Raw genomic sequence first — 16,988 nt, 5'->3', positions numbered from 1 at the left:
TGACAAAGCAATTTTTAAAATACATCACATCTATATTCTATTCTATGGCTTCTTTATTTTGAACAGTTCAGGGTTTTTTCGGAGGGGGTGAATAGTGTTTACAAACAATTCTTGACTACTGGTGGCTCTTGGGACTAATAATGGGGTGAAAACATGAAGTCCACAGGATGATGTTCCCCAGTGATTCCAACCAACAGAACCTGTTATAAGCATCATTCTCACTTGTAAGCGCTGTGCCCTGTCCCAGCCGCTGACAAAGGCGCGGGGAGGCTGAGCATTGGCCACTGTTCCAGGCAGGGGGCTGGGTGGCAAGAGAGTGGGAAGCAGTCTGCCCTGGGGGTTGGTGATGAGTTTGCAGCCCGCAGCCTAGGTGCCTCTTCAGACTTTCACATTAAAATCAATCAGAATTTCAAATACTGGGGGGGGGGGGGGGGGGGGGTAGGGGGCTTGTTGTAATTATTGGAGATTTAGCAAATTGTTACTATGGAATTATAAAAAGCAAATATCTAGTATAAATAGGAGGCTTATGTTACTTTATAAATTATCTAGAGAGCTTCTTAAAACCAATCAAAAATAATGCTGAAATCTTAGTCACAGTCACCCAAAGATTTCCTCCCCCTACTGCAAGAAAGTTCCTGCCTCAAGTCAGGAACGCCTGCTAACAGACTAAAAAGGATAATGCACAGTTGTTTATGCTCTTGAATAATAAAAGTAGTACACAGCCCTCTTTTTTTTTTTTTTTTCCTGTAGCCTCTATGGCATTTCCCCGCTAATGCTACTCCAGCCGCAGCGTCCCTCTGTTTCAGTAATGTTGCAACTCTCGCACTTCTAAATGCTGGGTTCTCCAGAGACATAGAAAGCAGGAGGACCTCAGGCTCTGTTCGGAGCCTTCTGGTGGTTATTGTAGCTGACACCACCAATGCCCTCCAGGATACTCATGGGCAGAGGGAACACGATGGTGGAATTCTTCTCCGTGGCCACGGTGGTTAGGGTTTGCAGGTAACGCAGCTGCAGGGCTATGGGGGACTCGGTCAGCACCATGGAGGCTGACTTCAGAGATTTGGAAGCATTCATTTCTCCTTCCGCTGCAAGGACCTGAAATGGCAGAAATAAAAGAGCTCAGAAAGAAAGGCTTACAACGGTGACTAAGGATCTCTTTTTCTGGCTGCGTCCCGATCGATGCCTGCCTGCCTGTGGGTTTCATGGAGTTACTGCTCTGGCGAGGGTGAGAGTTTCACATCCTAATGTGATTAGGGGAATTTGAGGAGGTTGCAGGAAGCGGGGAGATATTTTTACAAATTATGAGTCCATAGATTTCCTTTGCAAACAAAATAAAAGCACCGTCTTTAACCCCAACAAATCCTGGGCGGTCCGCGCCTGAGTGATGCAGGCTGATCACCCCGGAGCCCCCCCATCCCCTGCGTTAGCCTCCAGAGAAGTTTGAAATTCAAGGCCTCCGCCTGGCTTCCCTCTGTTGTCCTTACTTATCCTAGGAGATGTTTTTTCCTTTTATTCTGTTGCCAGTTTAGCCTCATCCTTACAACGTAAGGACTGTTTCAAGTTCTCTCTGCTCCTGATTACCAGGAGCAGCAAGTGCGGGTCTGAGAACACCCACTGGAAGGCTCTCTTAAGTGCTGGCTCCCCTTCTAGTTCTCTCCTGCCCAAGACGGATTTGCACCTCGGTTGCCCCAGCCGCGGCCACTCACGCGCTCTGTGCCAAAGCGCCCTCCAAGTCCACTGCCGAGAAGCTGCTGGAGCTTCTCAGATAAACCAGAGATGGGGAAGGGAGGAGGGCAGAGGAAGACTCATCGGTTCTTGAGGAAGATTCTGAGGAGGGTACGCAAAAGGCTTCTCATCTTCGTTGCTTTCTGATACTCCAGGAAGCCCATCCCCGCAGACCTGGCTATAGGTCCCGCAGAAGGCTATAGGGCCAACAGACTCAAGAACATTCGAGGCCAGGGTATGTTTACAGTTTGTCATTCTAACCTGGACTGTGAATCCAGCACGCTTACCACACGCAACAGTAATGTTCAAAAGACGGGCACCGGGTTGGCTACCGCCGAATCCCAGCTTTCAGAGGGTGGCTACACCCACTGTGATGAGTACTGAGCAACCAGCACTGAGTGATGTACAGGATTGTCGGGTCAATATGTTGTACACCTGAAACTAATCTAGCCTTGTCTGTCAGTTATACTCCGATAATTAAATAAAAAAAAAAAAAAGCAGAATTACTAGCTTTATACAAACGCAGATTCCTGAGCCACAAGAGACTCAGCTTCACCGAGTGTGAGGTGAGGCCTGAGAATTAGTATTTGCTATGTTGAGTTATCTCTAGGGGACTGAAATGCAGCCAGACCTGGGACCCACCTTGCTAAGTCACTGGGCGTGTTGCTGAGCAGCCCCTGTCCCAAGACCTGTTGCCCTACTTCCTCAAAGTACATTAAGCTGCCCGTTACCTTTTAATTCAGGAGGAAATTCTCAGGAAAAACTGTGAAAAAGAAACCCTTTTCTTATCAAAATCATTGAGAAGGCCTGATCTTCCACTCAAGGTCTATTTTTATCTGCTCCAGAGCTAGGCATCTTGCCTTCCACTGTAGACGGAGTAGCTCTTACCCTGGCCCTGGCTTCCCGGGTGGCCTCAGCCTCCGCCGCCATGGACCGCTGCAGCTGCACCGGGATCCGGACATCTTTGATTTCCACCCGGGCCACCCGGATCCCCCACAGCTCGGTAGCATCATCGAGTAAGGTCTGTTTCCAGATCAAAAGAAAGGGCATTGGTCAGAAGACAGGGGATGTAAGGTTCTGATGTGCTTCATATCTGCAAGATAAATTCCTCTTCTTCTTCTCCTTTTGTATTCACAGCATTTGGAGTGAGACAACTGGGGAAAGGAAAGGGAGTTCTTACTGATCACTCCCAGGAATTGAAGGGAATCCCGGGAAGGATTCAGAAGGAGAACCTGACAGATCTTTTAGGAGGTATGAGGATTCACCCCCAAACTATTCCTAATGAAGTATATGCCATCCCTCTAGAGTTGAGCAAATACCCCACATTTTCTTGTCATTGACATTAAGCTGGCAGCAATGCATGGGCTTCTCAGATACTCCTGGATTTTGTCCTGGCTCTGCCATTTGCAGCCGTGAATCACTGGGCCAGTTCCTTAACCTCTCTGATTCTTCATTTTCTCATCTATAAAGGTTTCCTTTCAGGATTTTCATGAGATTTGGAGATAATACATGTAAGAGATCTACCAATGCCTCACAATAACTCAATAAATATCATTGGGTACTTGTTGAGATACTCTGTGCCTTGCCCTAGTGAACCTCTGTCCTGTGGCCAGTTTTAAACAGGTAGCCAGGCATATTTTTCTGAGAGCACCATAGCCTAAAATCAAAGATATGCTTGTCCTTTGGTAAAACCGAAGACCACCGAGGATGTCCTGTTGGTTATCCTGCAGAGGGAGGGGTGAAAAAGAATGCCTTGTGAAAGAGTGAGATCAGACGGCTAGTTCCCTCCGAGGCCAGGGGCAGAGATCTCCACTGCCAAATGGCAAGCGATTGCTTGCCTTTCCACGATTTCTAGAGAACTGTGGGAGACGGTGAGACCACCCAAGAAGCTGGTGACCGGACTGTGGCAGGGGAAACATCTGAGCTGTCAAACTCATGGGGCTCTTACAAATGATATAGAGAGTTACATAGCACCGACACTATCTCAGAAAGCCTTGGGGTCTTTGTGCCACATTAAGCACTGGAAGAGATGCCAAGGACCAAAGCTGAAATTCCCTCCTACCGTACAGCAGGGAGGCTCAGAATCAAAACATTCTTGATTTAGGACCACACAGAAATGTAATCATCTATAAACTGGGGTGTGCAAGAGTTGAGATGGATACCTGCAACATCCTCATCAGTATTATAATTATGATTACTTTTTTAAAGATTTTATTCATTTATTATGATTACTATCACGATAATTACTGATATCGGTGGAACCATGTCAGATTTTCCAGCGATGGCAGGCCTGCGATGTCTTGGTTGAATCCTGTTCTAATATTCCATTGAAATGCAGAAATACACGGCTGTCTGAGAAAGGGTGACCTTTCTTCTCGAGTAACCTGAATTAAAAATGACGCTAACCTCTTCAGAAAAGGCTAATGTGTACAATGCTAACTCATAGGTTGAATTCCAAAGAAAATGGGTAAGGTGTAAAATTCCTACAGCTCCCCTTCTCCTGCTCAGATATTTAAATCTACACCTTGTAATTGTAAAGGAATAAAACCACAAACTGAAGCCAAGTGTTTATAGCAGCTCTGTGTGTGTGACTGTGAGAGTGCGCGTGCATGCACGGGAGAGGGATTCTTTGAACTACTGATATTTGATCATCACTGATAATTAAAATAAATGAACTAAAGACACAGGCTATTCGTTCTCAGCATCTTTACCTGGATGCTATGGGCGATCTCTTCCCGGCCAGCTAAAATTTGGGACAGGGTCTGCATCCCTAAGACGTTTCTCAGAGTAGTCTGAGCCAGCAGAAATGTGGCTTGGTGGACATCGTTGACATTAGCCACCGCTGAGACAGCACTATAGATTCTGTAATAGACAACTCCGTCCACTTGAGTAGTCACGGAGTCTCTGGTGAGGATCTGGAGAGCAAGGACAGGGAAAATTGCATGTTTATTACGACTGTCACAGTGACTGACAAAGTGTCAGCCAGCCTAAGAGTCCTCTCCCCAGGAGGAGAGCATTCATGACAGCTCATGCCAGCATCACCCAAACTCTGCCCTGGCTCGAGTATAATGTCATCCTAGGTGGTGACAAAATCCTTATCCATGGGTAGTCTGTACCCAGCCCTGCATCTTCATCTTGGGGAAGTCTTACACCCCACAGGCAGAGGCTCTTGATATACCATGGGGAGCATAAACACTTCTATTTTAAAACGTGGCAAGTAGAAACTTTGTGGAATTCTACCTTCTACACAGAGATAGAACACTTGTTTCCCTGATACCCGAAATCTTTTTGGTTTTCAGTTTTTATCAGATTTGATGAACAGCAGTGCTTCTTAGAAAACATAGATGTCACCAGAGACCGGGCTCTGTATTCACATAAAGAGAAATCTATTTGCTTTCATCGAGGTTTTGCATTAATCATTCTGAATAATGAGACGAGGTGCTTTGCAGCCAGTGAGAGCTCTCTGGCAGGACCGTAGGAGCAGAATCTAGAGCTCCCTTCTCCCATCTAGAACGGTGGACTATGAGGCCAGAAAAGGCCCATGATAGGTCACTAAGCATCTCTAACTCTCTTATGACACAGGCTGACTCCTAAAGTAAGGACTCTGTAATTCCCACCAGTGACATGGCGATGTGATTGTTGGGTCATGACTGAGTTTCCTGGACCAGAGAGAAGAAAATTAACATCAACTCATAATCCTCTCATCACCTCTGCCCTCCCACATTGTAGGCCCTACTCACATTTTCTTTCCTCTTCCTGAATTGTTTTGGTTCTTAGTAACTCTGTTTCTCTTCTCTATTGTCCTGTTATTGGCCTTGGATATTTATTTACAATACTTTAAGAACTGAAAAGAATTATTTGAAATCCAAATGCAGGTGGGTTCTGTGCTCTTTCCTTACACCCACCCACTGTGTTGCATTCAATCACACACAAAAAAGTGAATGATAGAGATTTTACTAAAAAATCTTCTGGAAAGGTGACAGCAAGGATAATATCCTAACCAAACCCTACCCTCCACCAAATTGAATTCAGCTCCTTTATACAACGACTTATCTGACTCTCCCAAGCATCTTGGCTACTGCTCTCCATCCCAGTTTCTCTGCCAACTGCATCTTTTCTCTATCTTCTCAGGGACTTTCCCCTCTGAGTCATTCCAAGTCTCACAGCAAGCCAGCCCTTGCCCTTGGCTTTATTCTGAATGGGAAAAGCAAAACCCAGTGGTTTTAGGACCTACCCAGGGCTCCTCAAGCAGGTCCCTTATAATTTGACAACACAATGTAAAACATCAACTGTCCGTGGAACAGGGAAGATAACAGGTTTTATTTCTAATGACATATCTTTAACCGGCATTACCTCTTGTGGAGGAATGTTGCAAGTAACAGTTCGGAGATCAACCTTGACAAATACATCTATGCAGGGCAGGACCAGGATCAAACCTATGAGAGAGAAAATATGAATTTTACCCTATTGAAACTTTTACCCTATTGAAACTAACTGCAACAAATTGTCTCCTAACTATATGATACATTATTTTCAAGGGACTACAAATGCTTCTCAGAGGATCTTCAATATGCACACCTCTAACTTTGGGGAAAATTAGTTCCTCCTACTAGTCAGTGACTAAAGAAAAGTGGTTCCCTAGAAATTAAAATCTTGTGGTAAAGAGCTAAAGATCCTTGACATTTAATTTTTAGATTTTATTTTTAAAACACTCAACCTACTTCTATCCAAGTGTTGAATTTGACATTAATTTAAAAGGATATTTTGGAAATTGGTGTCCTTATTAAAGATATTCATACAAAAGATTTAAGTAATAGATTTTTTACCTTAAATATCAATGACTGTCAACATTCTCATTCATCTTCAATAGCACTGAAAAAATAGTGGAAGTAAAATCTTCTCAAGATTTCAGAGTCCCTAAAACCAATGTATTTCAGAATTTTCTGTTTCTCCAGAGCTGTGTTCTAGTTCAAGTATAATGGCATTCTCCAATTATAAACACTCTTACTTCTTTTTGAATTGTGAAGTATTTGGGTTTGGGGCTGGGTGGGGGAAGGAGGGGGATAAGAAAATTCAGTTGAAGATCCCATGCATGAATCCCTGACATAAGCGTGGTGAATGTTCTCTACAGCAAGAGTCACCAAGGTTAGAACCACAAAGCATGTCAGCAAGATGCGGACACCAATCCATTTCCATTCACCAGAAAGATTTTGTGCTGGTGTTTTCGTTTTCAAAGAAGAAACAGGTTTGTAAGTTGCATACCTTGCAAAGGGCTGGTAACATCAAAGGAAAACACTGCTAAGGTGCTTTCTTTCTTTTGGTCTCTCAACTCTCCTGAGACTTGTAGTGAGGATTGCTGCTTAATTTACTTCCTTATTTGGTGTAGTGAGGATTGCTGCTTAATTTACTTCCTTATTTGGTGTCAGGTCACTGGTTGAGGTCGTGGCCCCTAAAACTAGAGGGTTAAGTCCTAGCCCTCGCCCTTACTAGCTTGTGACCTGGGAACACTCTCATAATTTTCCTGAGCTTCAGTTAGTTAATCTCTAGAAGACGGTAGTGAAGATTAAGCATGATTCAACATGATAATGAAATAAAGTACTAAACACAGTGCCAGATATGTATTACGTGCTCAAGAAGTGGCACCACTTATTATTAATACTTTCATTATTAAAGAATAATTTACAATTTACAAAAGTGGAGAGGTTTTCCATTAGCAATTTGGCTTGTTTCTCTCTAGCTCTTACGGCTCTCTGAGGTAACTCATTAGCCCCAGAGACATGTATGACGAGAGTAGTTATCCTGGGACATTTAGTGGTGAAATCTTCTGGGAAAATTCATTTAAAAGAGATCCACTTTTCTCTAAAGCCCTCCAAGTTATGGCTAGTCTACTTCTCTCAAATCCAGTTTTACTCTAACTTAGAAGCTTGGCCCCACCAGATGCAACATGACCTGGAAGGGGTCAACCTTGGTCTGTTATACCTCAGTTGGATGAGTCTAACGCTTCTATTTGGACGAACTCATAAGAATATCCATAATAGGGGCGCCTGGGTGGCTCAGTCATTAAGCATCTGCCTTCGGCTCAGGTCATGGTCCCAGGGTCCTGGGATCGAGCCCCGCATCGGGCTTCCTGCTCGGCGGGAAGCCTTCTTCTCCCTCTCCCACTCCCCCTGCTGTGTTCCCTCTCTCGCTGTGTCTCTCTCTGTCAAATAAATAAATAAAATCTTAAAAAAAAAAAAAAAGAATATCCATAATAAGTCATTCTTGCCCTCTTTCCCCTCAGGTCCTTTATGAAATTAGACAAGTAGGATTATACTACTTGAAACGACCGAGCCTCTTTAACAAGCTTCTGCTTTTGAAATTTCTCATATTTTTTTTTAATGCAACAGAGATCTGAGTGCCTACCACAGTGTATGGCCAAGTGTAGAACACATGCAGTACCAAGGTGACTAAGAAAGTCCTTGCCCTGCAGAGAGCTTATAGTCCAGTTGGGAAGAGAATGTGTTTACTCAAATACATCATAATAGAGGGCAAAAAACAAATGTTATTAAAGAACTATTGCAAATAACCATTCTTTCTCATGTATCTTGTAAGATGCTGTTTGTGATGGCCTCTCCTTCCAAAATATTAGAATTTATCATATGAAATTGTCATGCTTGTGAATCAAAAACAAGTATTAGCAATTTCATATTGTTCGACTACATATACACCAAGAGAAGTTATGAGAATTAAATCAATACCTAACTTCCAGAGTTTTAGTGCCTAACACCTTCCCATGTCCGCTCCCCACCCCCCAAAATCCCATCCTCTTATAACATGAAGAATTTGGAACAGTCTTCATTCTAAGGTAGAAAAAGGACGGAAAGAAACACTACATTTGACCAAATGAGTTGTGCGATAGCTTCTAGCTCTCTATTTCCATTAGTCTACTTGCCAGGAGAAGAAACTACCTTTTACTTTTCCATTAGCTCTTTTCAGAGGGCGAGAATCAAAAACCAGCTCCCGGAATACTCTCTCAGAGTAACTCAATCATCTACCTTGGCCATTTACTCCCTCCCTTCATTCTTCAGTCATTCTTCTAGTGGACTTGATAATAAGGGACGTCCGGCCAATGTAACAGAGCCGCGCTTTGCTCCCATTCACTGACTCTCTCAGAGGGAATGCTAGGAAACAGGGCTGGATTTCCAGCCTCTCAAACTAGAGGTCTAGCGGTGACTCCTGTTCACTTGCCTAACAGGAACAACATCTTTCTTTCCATTGTACAGACAGGCAAGGGCTCCAGCTTCCTGTGATTTTTCTCAGTGACAACAGTTAAGTATTAGGTGCCCATGATCCTTGTCAGGAACAGCCACAGTGTCCTACCTGGCCCTCTGGCTTTGTCAGCTTGGATGCGTCCCAGTCGGAATACAACAGCACGTTCATACTCCTTAATGATCTAAGAGATTAAGGGAGAGCATTTAGTCCTAATGGTTCATCAGCTCACAGAGAGAGCCCAATTTATTTCCCAGGGTGTTACCTTCAAGCACATCCATATGGAGATGGGGAAGGTAATGATCATCAGCAACAAAGAAAGGGAAAAGAGGATCCAGCCACATACACCGAGCCGTTTACTGCTGATGCCTAAGAAATGAGGAGGAAGCAAGCCTGTAACTTACATGGTTCTTAGAAAAGCCATTCAGCTGCATGAGTAAGGCTATTACCCAATGCGCAGGCCACGCCTGATGGCACTGAGGAGGAGATCGAAACCCATGCACACCCGTAAATGCAGTAAACACACACATACACACACACTGTTCATTCAGGGTTTTAGATTGAAATTGACCTGTCCCTTCCAAGAAAAGTCTCAGAATCAATAATAACAAGTACCATTATATTTAGTAAGAATGACATGGTTTATTATCCTCAAAACACATAAAACTCTGTTACCCAGTGTATAATTCATGGACTACCGCCATCAGAATCATTAGGGTACCATTTTAAAAGACAAATTCCTGGGTGCCCAGGATTCTCCAGGTTGAAATTGAAGACAATCTCTGAGGTAGAGAGGTAGGTACTATTATCCCCAAAGGCAGAAAGATGGCAAGAAAAACATTTTGAAGAGCCTGTAGGTATGAATTTCTATGAGAGCTCTCTTACCTACCAGTGTTGTGGCTTTGGGTAAGCCACTCAATCCTTCTGAGCCTCCACTTCTCCATCTATAGTATGGGGATAGAAGTCAACCACCTTGAAGGATTTGACAAGGACTAAATGAGATTTTTTTTTATATGGCACTTGGTCCATACATTAATATCTACATTAGTAAATGCATATTACTACTTCATTCCCGTTTTACAGATATTACAGGGACTTGTCAGACACTGATATTTGACAATTCTGACTTTTCAAGGAATTTTGTTACATTGGCTCATTACATCGGAAGTCTTTTTGCTTCCATAACATATTATGATAACAAGGGCATTTTGGCTTAAAGAATATTGCCCTGCAGTGTTAAGTTCAAATCATACTTCAGTCATCTAAAACTTTGTAGCCTTAATCACTTCAATTACACAATTTCTCAAGTCTTAGAACTCCAGTTTGTAGAACACACAAGTCTGGCTGACCCTTTTATTCTTACTTTATTCTTTTATTCACCATTCAACTTCTTTTAAATCCTCATTCCTTCTTGTTCTCTTCTTGACAACCGCCCCCATCCTCACCCCACACTTCCTCCAACAGATTCATATTCTCCACACAGGCACCCGAATTAACTATATGTACTAGATATCTTCACCCAGATAACTCCACAAACACCTTATGCTATCCCTAGCTTAATTAATGCCTAACCATCCACGTTACTGTCCACGTTAGAGACGCAGGGTTATCACTGCCCCTCCCCTGTCCAACTGCAGAAGTCACCAGGTCGAACTGGTACCACCTCACATCCATCCTCACTTATCCATTTTACTGCCCCTGACTCATCAGTGCCCACGCCATAAGTTTATGAACATTCAGGAGGGTTCTAGGATTTTGCTCTTAAAACAGTGCTGTGATGAGTGCTTTTTAATATGTGTTTTTGTACACTCATGTAGGGTGAATGCCAGGCAGGGAAAGTGTTAGGTCAAAGAGATTAGTATTTACAATTTCGTTAGATGATTAGGTGCCCTTCAACGAGTTTGTACCAATCCGCACTCTCGTCAATAGCTCACTGTGACGCTGCCTACTTCCCCATGCCTGGTGCCGGCACCCACCAGGTACTTTCTCAATTAGTGCAGTCCCATAGATGGGAAGTATCTACGTCTTAGTTACATATTTAGTATTAAAAACGTTTTGTGCAAATGTCCTTTAATGGGCTCTAAATACACATAAAGATACACCCGATAGCAATAAGGACTTGCCTCCATACCCAAAGTTTATATTTTTAAAATACCACCTTCCAAAGCCTTGGACCCTGGTGAGGTGGATTGGACTATCATTATGCAGGATAAAAAGACATTTTGTGCAGGGCGCCTGGGTGGCTCAGTTGGTTAAGCGACTGCCTTCGGCTCAGGTCATGATCCTGGAGTCCCTGGATCGAGCCCCGCATCGGGCTCCCTGCTCGGCGGGGAGTCTGCTTCTCCCTCTGACCCTCCCCCATCTCATGCTCTCTCTCTCATTCTCACTCTCTCAAATAAATAAATAAAATCTTTAAAAAAAAAAAAAGACATTTTGTGCATTCTAATAGAATCTTTGTTGCATTTTATTTATTAGTGCTTTTTTTTTTTAATTTATTTATTTGACAGAGAGATAGAGAGCTCAAGTAGGCAGAGCGGCAGGCAGAGGGAAAGGGAGAAGCAGGCTCTCTGCTGAGCAGGCAGCCTGACGTGGGGCTCGATCCCAGGACCCTGGGATCATGACCTGAGCCGAAGGCAGCCGCCCAACCGACTGAGCCACCCAGGAGCCCCTATTAGTGCTTTTTTTTTAATTACTGTAATGATATGGCCTGTATATAAACATTCTCATTGTAAAATAAAAAAAAAAAATCAAAGCAATACAGATAAAACTGAAGTCCCCCTGATCATCCTCTCCTTAGTCCACTTTTATCTAGAGAGGTCCCATAGTTACTGATTTGGTGTATTTCATGATAGAGCCATTCCTATGTATTTATATACATATGTCTATCCTTAGAAAACACTTGGCTTAGATTTGTAGATTTGGTGAGCTATGGCACCATTCTAACACTTCTACTGTTTTATTTTATTTATTTATTTGACAGAGAGAGAGAGAGAGTGCAAGCAGCGGGAGTGGCAGAGGGAGAAGCAGACTCCCCGCCGAGCAGGGAGCCCGACAGGACACGGGGCTCCATCCCGGGACACCGGGATCATGACCTGAACCAAAGGCAGCCGCTTAACCGACTGAGCCACCCAGGCGCCCCAACACTTCTATTTTTTAAAAAACTGAATATATCTGAGAGCTATTTCCATGTCAGTACATGCAGCTCTACCTCCTTCTTCTTCACTGTCGCACATGGCTCCACCCTGCACCTGGGTCTGTTTACGTAGCCACTGGACATGAAGGTCCCTTGTACTTCTGCCCCTGCCAACAAGGCTGACATAACGGTGCTTGTACACGCCTCTCTGGGACCAGCTGTCATTTCCTGGAATCTCGGTGAATGAGGTGAGAAGGCAGCGCGGTTCCGGCCGCCCGGGGTGTATTTCCCCGCTGCTGACACTGCAGTCATTGGTATTCAGGAGCCTTGGGGGTGTCCCGGGGCTGTGACTTTGGCAGGGCAACCCCCACAAACAGCTGGGACTCCACCAAGACCCCAGTTACACTTTATGCCCCGAGCAAGCTCTAGACATTTCCGGAGTAGCTGCAGCCTGAACACCCAGCTACATAAGCAAGTGTTTGTGGCAGAACCTGAGTCCTGGCCCGTAGGCGTTCCTCCGGAGCCCCATCCAGTCCTTGCATTGCATGACGACCTGTGGGTGAGGCTCTCTTAGGTACTAACCATGCTGAGACAAGAGATGAGGGCATGAGTCCTCTTCCAAGATTTACACTTGAGCTTTAGAACCGCCCGGGCCACTGCCGCCGGGAGAACTGAGGATTCTGGAGCCTGGGGGTGTCATTAGCTGTGGTTAAAATGGGGCCGTGAGCACAGTGGTCAGCTTGCCTGCAGGGCCAGAGGCACAGGCTTCGAGCAGAGGGAATCTTTCAGCCTCCCCTCACGGTGAGCGCAGGAAGCCTTGCGGGGAAGTGGACCCGAGGATCCCAATTCTGACTGAAAAGATATGCAGGGATTGTGTTACAAAGGCTCTTCAGAAACCTCCCGTATTGCCTTCACCCACAAGGGTGCTTCCAGAGCCTTCCTTGGAGGCTAAGGGGATGGCGGAGGGAAAGGGCCCCACGCAACCTCTGCATTAACCCCGCAAGCCCTTAGCACACCTAACCATCTCCGGCTTTCTCCAAATCCATGGATGTGTATTTTCTGAGTTGCTGTCATAATACCGTATGGCCATCATCGTCTGCTTACTTCGCAGCAGAGAACTGGATTTTGCCACCCCCAACAAATTGCCCCCGATTTCTCATTCATCCATTTGACAGTATTTTGCCAGTTCTACACCAGGCACTAGGCTAGAGCTGAGGACTCAAAGGAGAATAAGGATGGGGAACTTCCCAACTAGGGTTCACGTCTAGCAGGAGAGAGGCAGTAGGGGCAGGTGTAATAATAAGGTCTGGTCTCTGCTGCGCTGCCTTCTAGGAAATAAGTGGGGATTCCCTTCTGCATGCGGCTGGGACAAAGAACAGCAGAATGTTTAGTCGACACATTGCCCTCAGTCTGGAAAGAGAAGGGCAGAGCCGTAATGCACAGAACCCGGGGCCCCGCGCTGCTGACCCTGGGGCTTCAAGGGGACTTGAGGGATAACCAAGGCCAGCCCTTCATTCTGCAGCCAGAAAATCTGGTTCGTGTTGTCATCAGCATCTTAATCTCTCTTTGAGTAAGGGGGACCCACAAGTTCCACAAACTGACAGACATTCGTGTCTGCCTTTAATGACTTATGCAGCGAGGCAAGACCAGCTTCACTTGTACAGGCTTGCCTCTGGGGCTTTGTTCCCGGCACTTAGCTACAGCCCATAGCACCGGACGAACCTTAAATGCCCTCTAGGACTAGGGGTAAACACTTAATGCAAGACTGGTAACCTGCGCAAGGCCAGGAAGTAGGGGAGATTATTCCAAATCACTAGCCCCACATATATGGCACTAGTGGTAGAAATGAATTTTAGTAAATAAAACAAGCTAGGTGACTTGGTTGCTTATTTCTTATTAAGGCTTGGTCAACAGTATTTAAATATGAGATCAATACTACATCTAATCCTTGCCCCCAGATCTGTGTTACTGTAAAAGAGCTGTTTCTTCTCTAAGCAGAAATCGCTGTTGAGGTATTATGACATTGTTTCAAAACCCCCAAACAGAAAGACGTATGTAACTACAATGAGATCATAATACACAGCTTCCAGAACGGCAAACATTAAAGACCGGACAATATCCCATTTTAGCAAGGTTGTGGAGCAACCTGAGCCCTCATGTATGCAAACTGATACAATCATCTTGAGAAACTATTTGAAAGTATCTACTAAAGCTAAACACATCTTTACTCCATGACTCAGTATTCCGCTTCGAAGTAATACCTGAGAGAAATGAGTGGTGATTACAGTGAAAACCCATTCAAGAATGGTCCTTGCAGAATTCTTAAACTCAGGAAACAAACTGAGGGTTGCTGGAGTGTTGGGGGGTGGGAGGGATGGGGTGGCTGGGTGATGGACATTGGGGAGGGTATGTGCTATAGTGAGCGCTGTGAATTGTGTAAGACTGATGAATCACAGACTTGTACCTCTGAAACAAATAATACATTATATGTTAAAAAAAAGAAGAAGAAGAAGAAGATAGTAGGAAGGGAAAAATGAAGGGGGGGGAATCGGAGGGGGAGACGAACCATGAGAGACTATGGACTCTGAGAAACAAACTGAAGGTTCTAGAGAGGACGGGTGGGGGGATGGGTTAGCCTGGTGATGGGTATTAAAGAGGGCATGCTCTGCATGGAGCACTTGGTGTCATACGCAAACAATGAATCATGGAACACTACATCAAAAACTAATGATGTAAGGTATGGTGATTAACATAACATAACAACAACAAAAAAGGAATGGTCCTTGCAATTTTATTCATAAAATTCCAGAAATGAAGAGCCACCCAAATCCATCAACAGTAAAGTGAATAAATAAAGTTGTGGTATACTCATCCAAAGGTGGACTACCCAGAAAGAAAAAAGACAAGGCTACCGCCATATGCAAAATGTGGATGAATCTCATAAACAAAATATCAGGCAAAATAAGCCAGACCGAAGAGTGTATACTTTTGATTCCATGTATAAGAATACATACTGTATGATCTCACTTATTTCGTATCATTCCATTCAAGGACAAGCAAAACTAATCTATTATGTCTGAAGTCAGAGTAGTAGCTGTTAGTGGGGTTGTTGGTGGTTGGGTATTATCGGGGAAGGGATGAGGAAGCCTTCTAGGGTGCTGTATATTTTCCTTATCTTGATCAGGGTGGTGATTACACAGACATACATGTATCGAGGCTGTGGAAATAAAGACCGACCAAATGAGAAAAGCAAATGCCCTTTATTCAGAATTTGCTATATGGTGGAAGAGTCAGCATCTGTCCTTTGTATTTTGGCAAAGACTCAAAGGCAGGCGGAGGAGTGGGAGAGCTTTACGGTGGGACAAGGGGAAGGCTTCAGGTGTGCCTGATTGGGGAAGCTGTAAGTGGGCTAAGTGAAGGCGGGGCATCCTGTGTGATTGGTTCGGGGTGCATATTTGGCTTTCTTTAGTTGGTCCTAAGTTGGAAGCAGGGACAGAAAATAGAGAAGCTGTCAGTTACTTATCAAGTCCTGGTCTTGGGGACTGATAGAAAAGTTGTTGTTTAGCTTCCTGAATTGTCACTAGAGATAACAATCTGGCTTCTTGTAAGACTGACTTATAGTAGGCTGTCTTCCTGGGCTGTTATTATAGATAAAGGGGTTCTGGGGGGCAGGCTGCCCAAACTCCCCAATTGAGTTCTGTTTTTATATATGGTCCAGCCATTGTCTGTTTGTATATTCAGTCTCTCTCTCTCTCAAGATAAACGAACTTAAGATTTGTGCACCTATTTGTACATATCTTATACTTCAATACATAATTCAAATAAAGACCAGATGATATGAGGTCAGGCTAGTATTGAGGATGGAAAACTCACTGTTTACTCTGCTTTCTCAGAGAGAGGACAGAGAAAATAGAAAACCTTCAGCAAAGCCATCCTGTGGACAGATAGAGACAATGCCCAGCCTGGATGAGACGTGGTGGCCCTGAGTCATTCACCGTACATTCTAACTGAGCTGCCTTCACTTGAAAGCTAGATGACATCCCACCGGTCACTTACCCTACTTACATCTTAGTTTCCTCCTTTATTAACACAATAATAACTAGTTCTGGGGATTAAGTCAATTATATGTAAAGGATATTAGCCATATCAGGAGGCCCTCTAACCAACCAACGCACTGCCTAGGATTATCTTAGAGGTGTATTTTGGCCAAGACAGTCCTCACATTTCCCTCAGACTGACTAAACATTAAATAGATTCTTCCAGATTCTCAGACCCTGTTCTCCCTTTTTAGAGTATTTTCTTTGGAACACTTATTGTAAGTTCTTTCTCTTCCCCTTCAAGACGTAAACCTTTTTAAAAGCCTCTTGTTAGGATCATTTTGTCAAGGACCTGGGAGCCATTCTTTTGAAATATAATCATCAAAGAAGGTAGCACTCCCCATTTTTGTGGGACGGGGGAGCCTGACTTCAGAGGGCACCTTGCTCCAAGTTGTAAATTTACCACCTGTCAGAAAGATATGAGAAGGGTATTAGTAAACACAGATGGCCTCTGACCACTGCCTAAGGCCATCCAGTACTTTTCGAGGAACTCACTCCAAGCCTTAAAAACCCTCTACCCCTTTGTTTCAGCACTGTTCATTCAGATTGCGTTCTGGCCTCCCTCCTCTATTGCAATAGTCTTCACTAAAGTCTTCAACTTCGGTGCAGTTTTTACTTTGACCATTTACATAATATTTTTTCTTTTTTTTAAATTTGGTTTCTTTTACCAGATAGGATTCTAAGTATCCATGGTGGATATTCTGGTCCATCCAGATGATGGCTCCTCCATATGGGCAAGAACTACATTTTCAAGGAGAATAAAGCCCTGCCCTTGAACGTGTCTA

General features: G+C 44.2%; 1 protein-coding gene across 1 annotated transcript; it reads right to left on the bottom strand.

Moving 5' to 3' along the window:
• Positions 1–656: 656 nt before the first annotated feature.
• Positions 657–13,266, bottom strand: STOML3 (stomatin like 3). The gene is made up of 7 exons (XM_078069968.1): positions 13,239–13,266; positions 9,239–9,342; positions 9,085–9,157; positions 6,079–6,161; positions 4,437–4,640; positions 2,614–2,748; positions 657–1,095 (listed from the first exon to the last, which is right to left on the bottom strand). Exons 1-7 carry the CDS (start codon positions 13,264–13,266, stop codon positions 871–873), a joined length of 852 nt encoding a protein of 283 aa, XP_077926094.1. The 3' UTR covers positions 657–870.
• Between the last annotated feature and the right edge of the window lie 3,722 nt (positions 13,267–16,988).

Source organism: Halichoerus grypus, chromosome 4 (genome assembly GCF_964656455.1).
Source record: "Halichoerus grypus chromosome 4, mHalGry1.hap1.1, whole genome shotgun sequence".
NCBI lineage: Eukaryota > Metazoa > Chordata > Mammalia > Carnivora > Phocidae > Halichoerus > Halichoerus grypus.
Note: the sequence above shows the minus strand (reverse complement) of the source record. Positions and strands in the feature narration are given on the sequence as shown.

Excerpts from the sequence above, each read along its gene's own strand:
- STOML3 (XM_078069968.1), bottom strand. The coding sequence starts at position 13,266 with ATGAGAAATCGGGGGCAATTTGTTGGGG. Across the intron at positions 4,641-6,078 it reads GCAACATTCCTCCACAAGAG|ATCCTCACCAGAGACTCCGT; the intron begins GTAATGCCGGTT and ends CTTGCTCTCCAG. Across the intron at positions 1,096-2,613 it reads CCCGGGAAGCCAGGGCCAGG|GTCCTTGCAGCGGAAGGAGA; the intron begins GTAAGAGCTACT and ends CTGCCATTTCAG.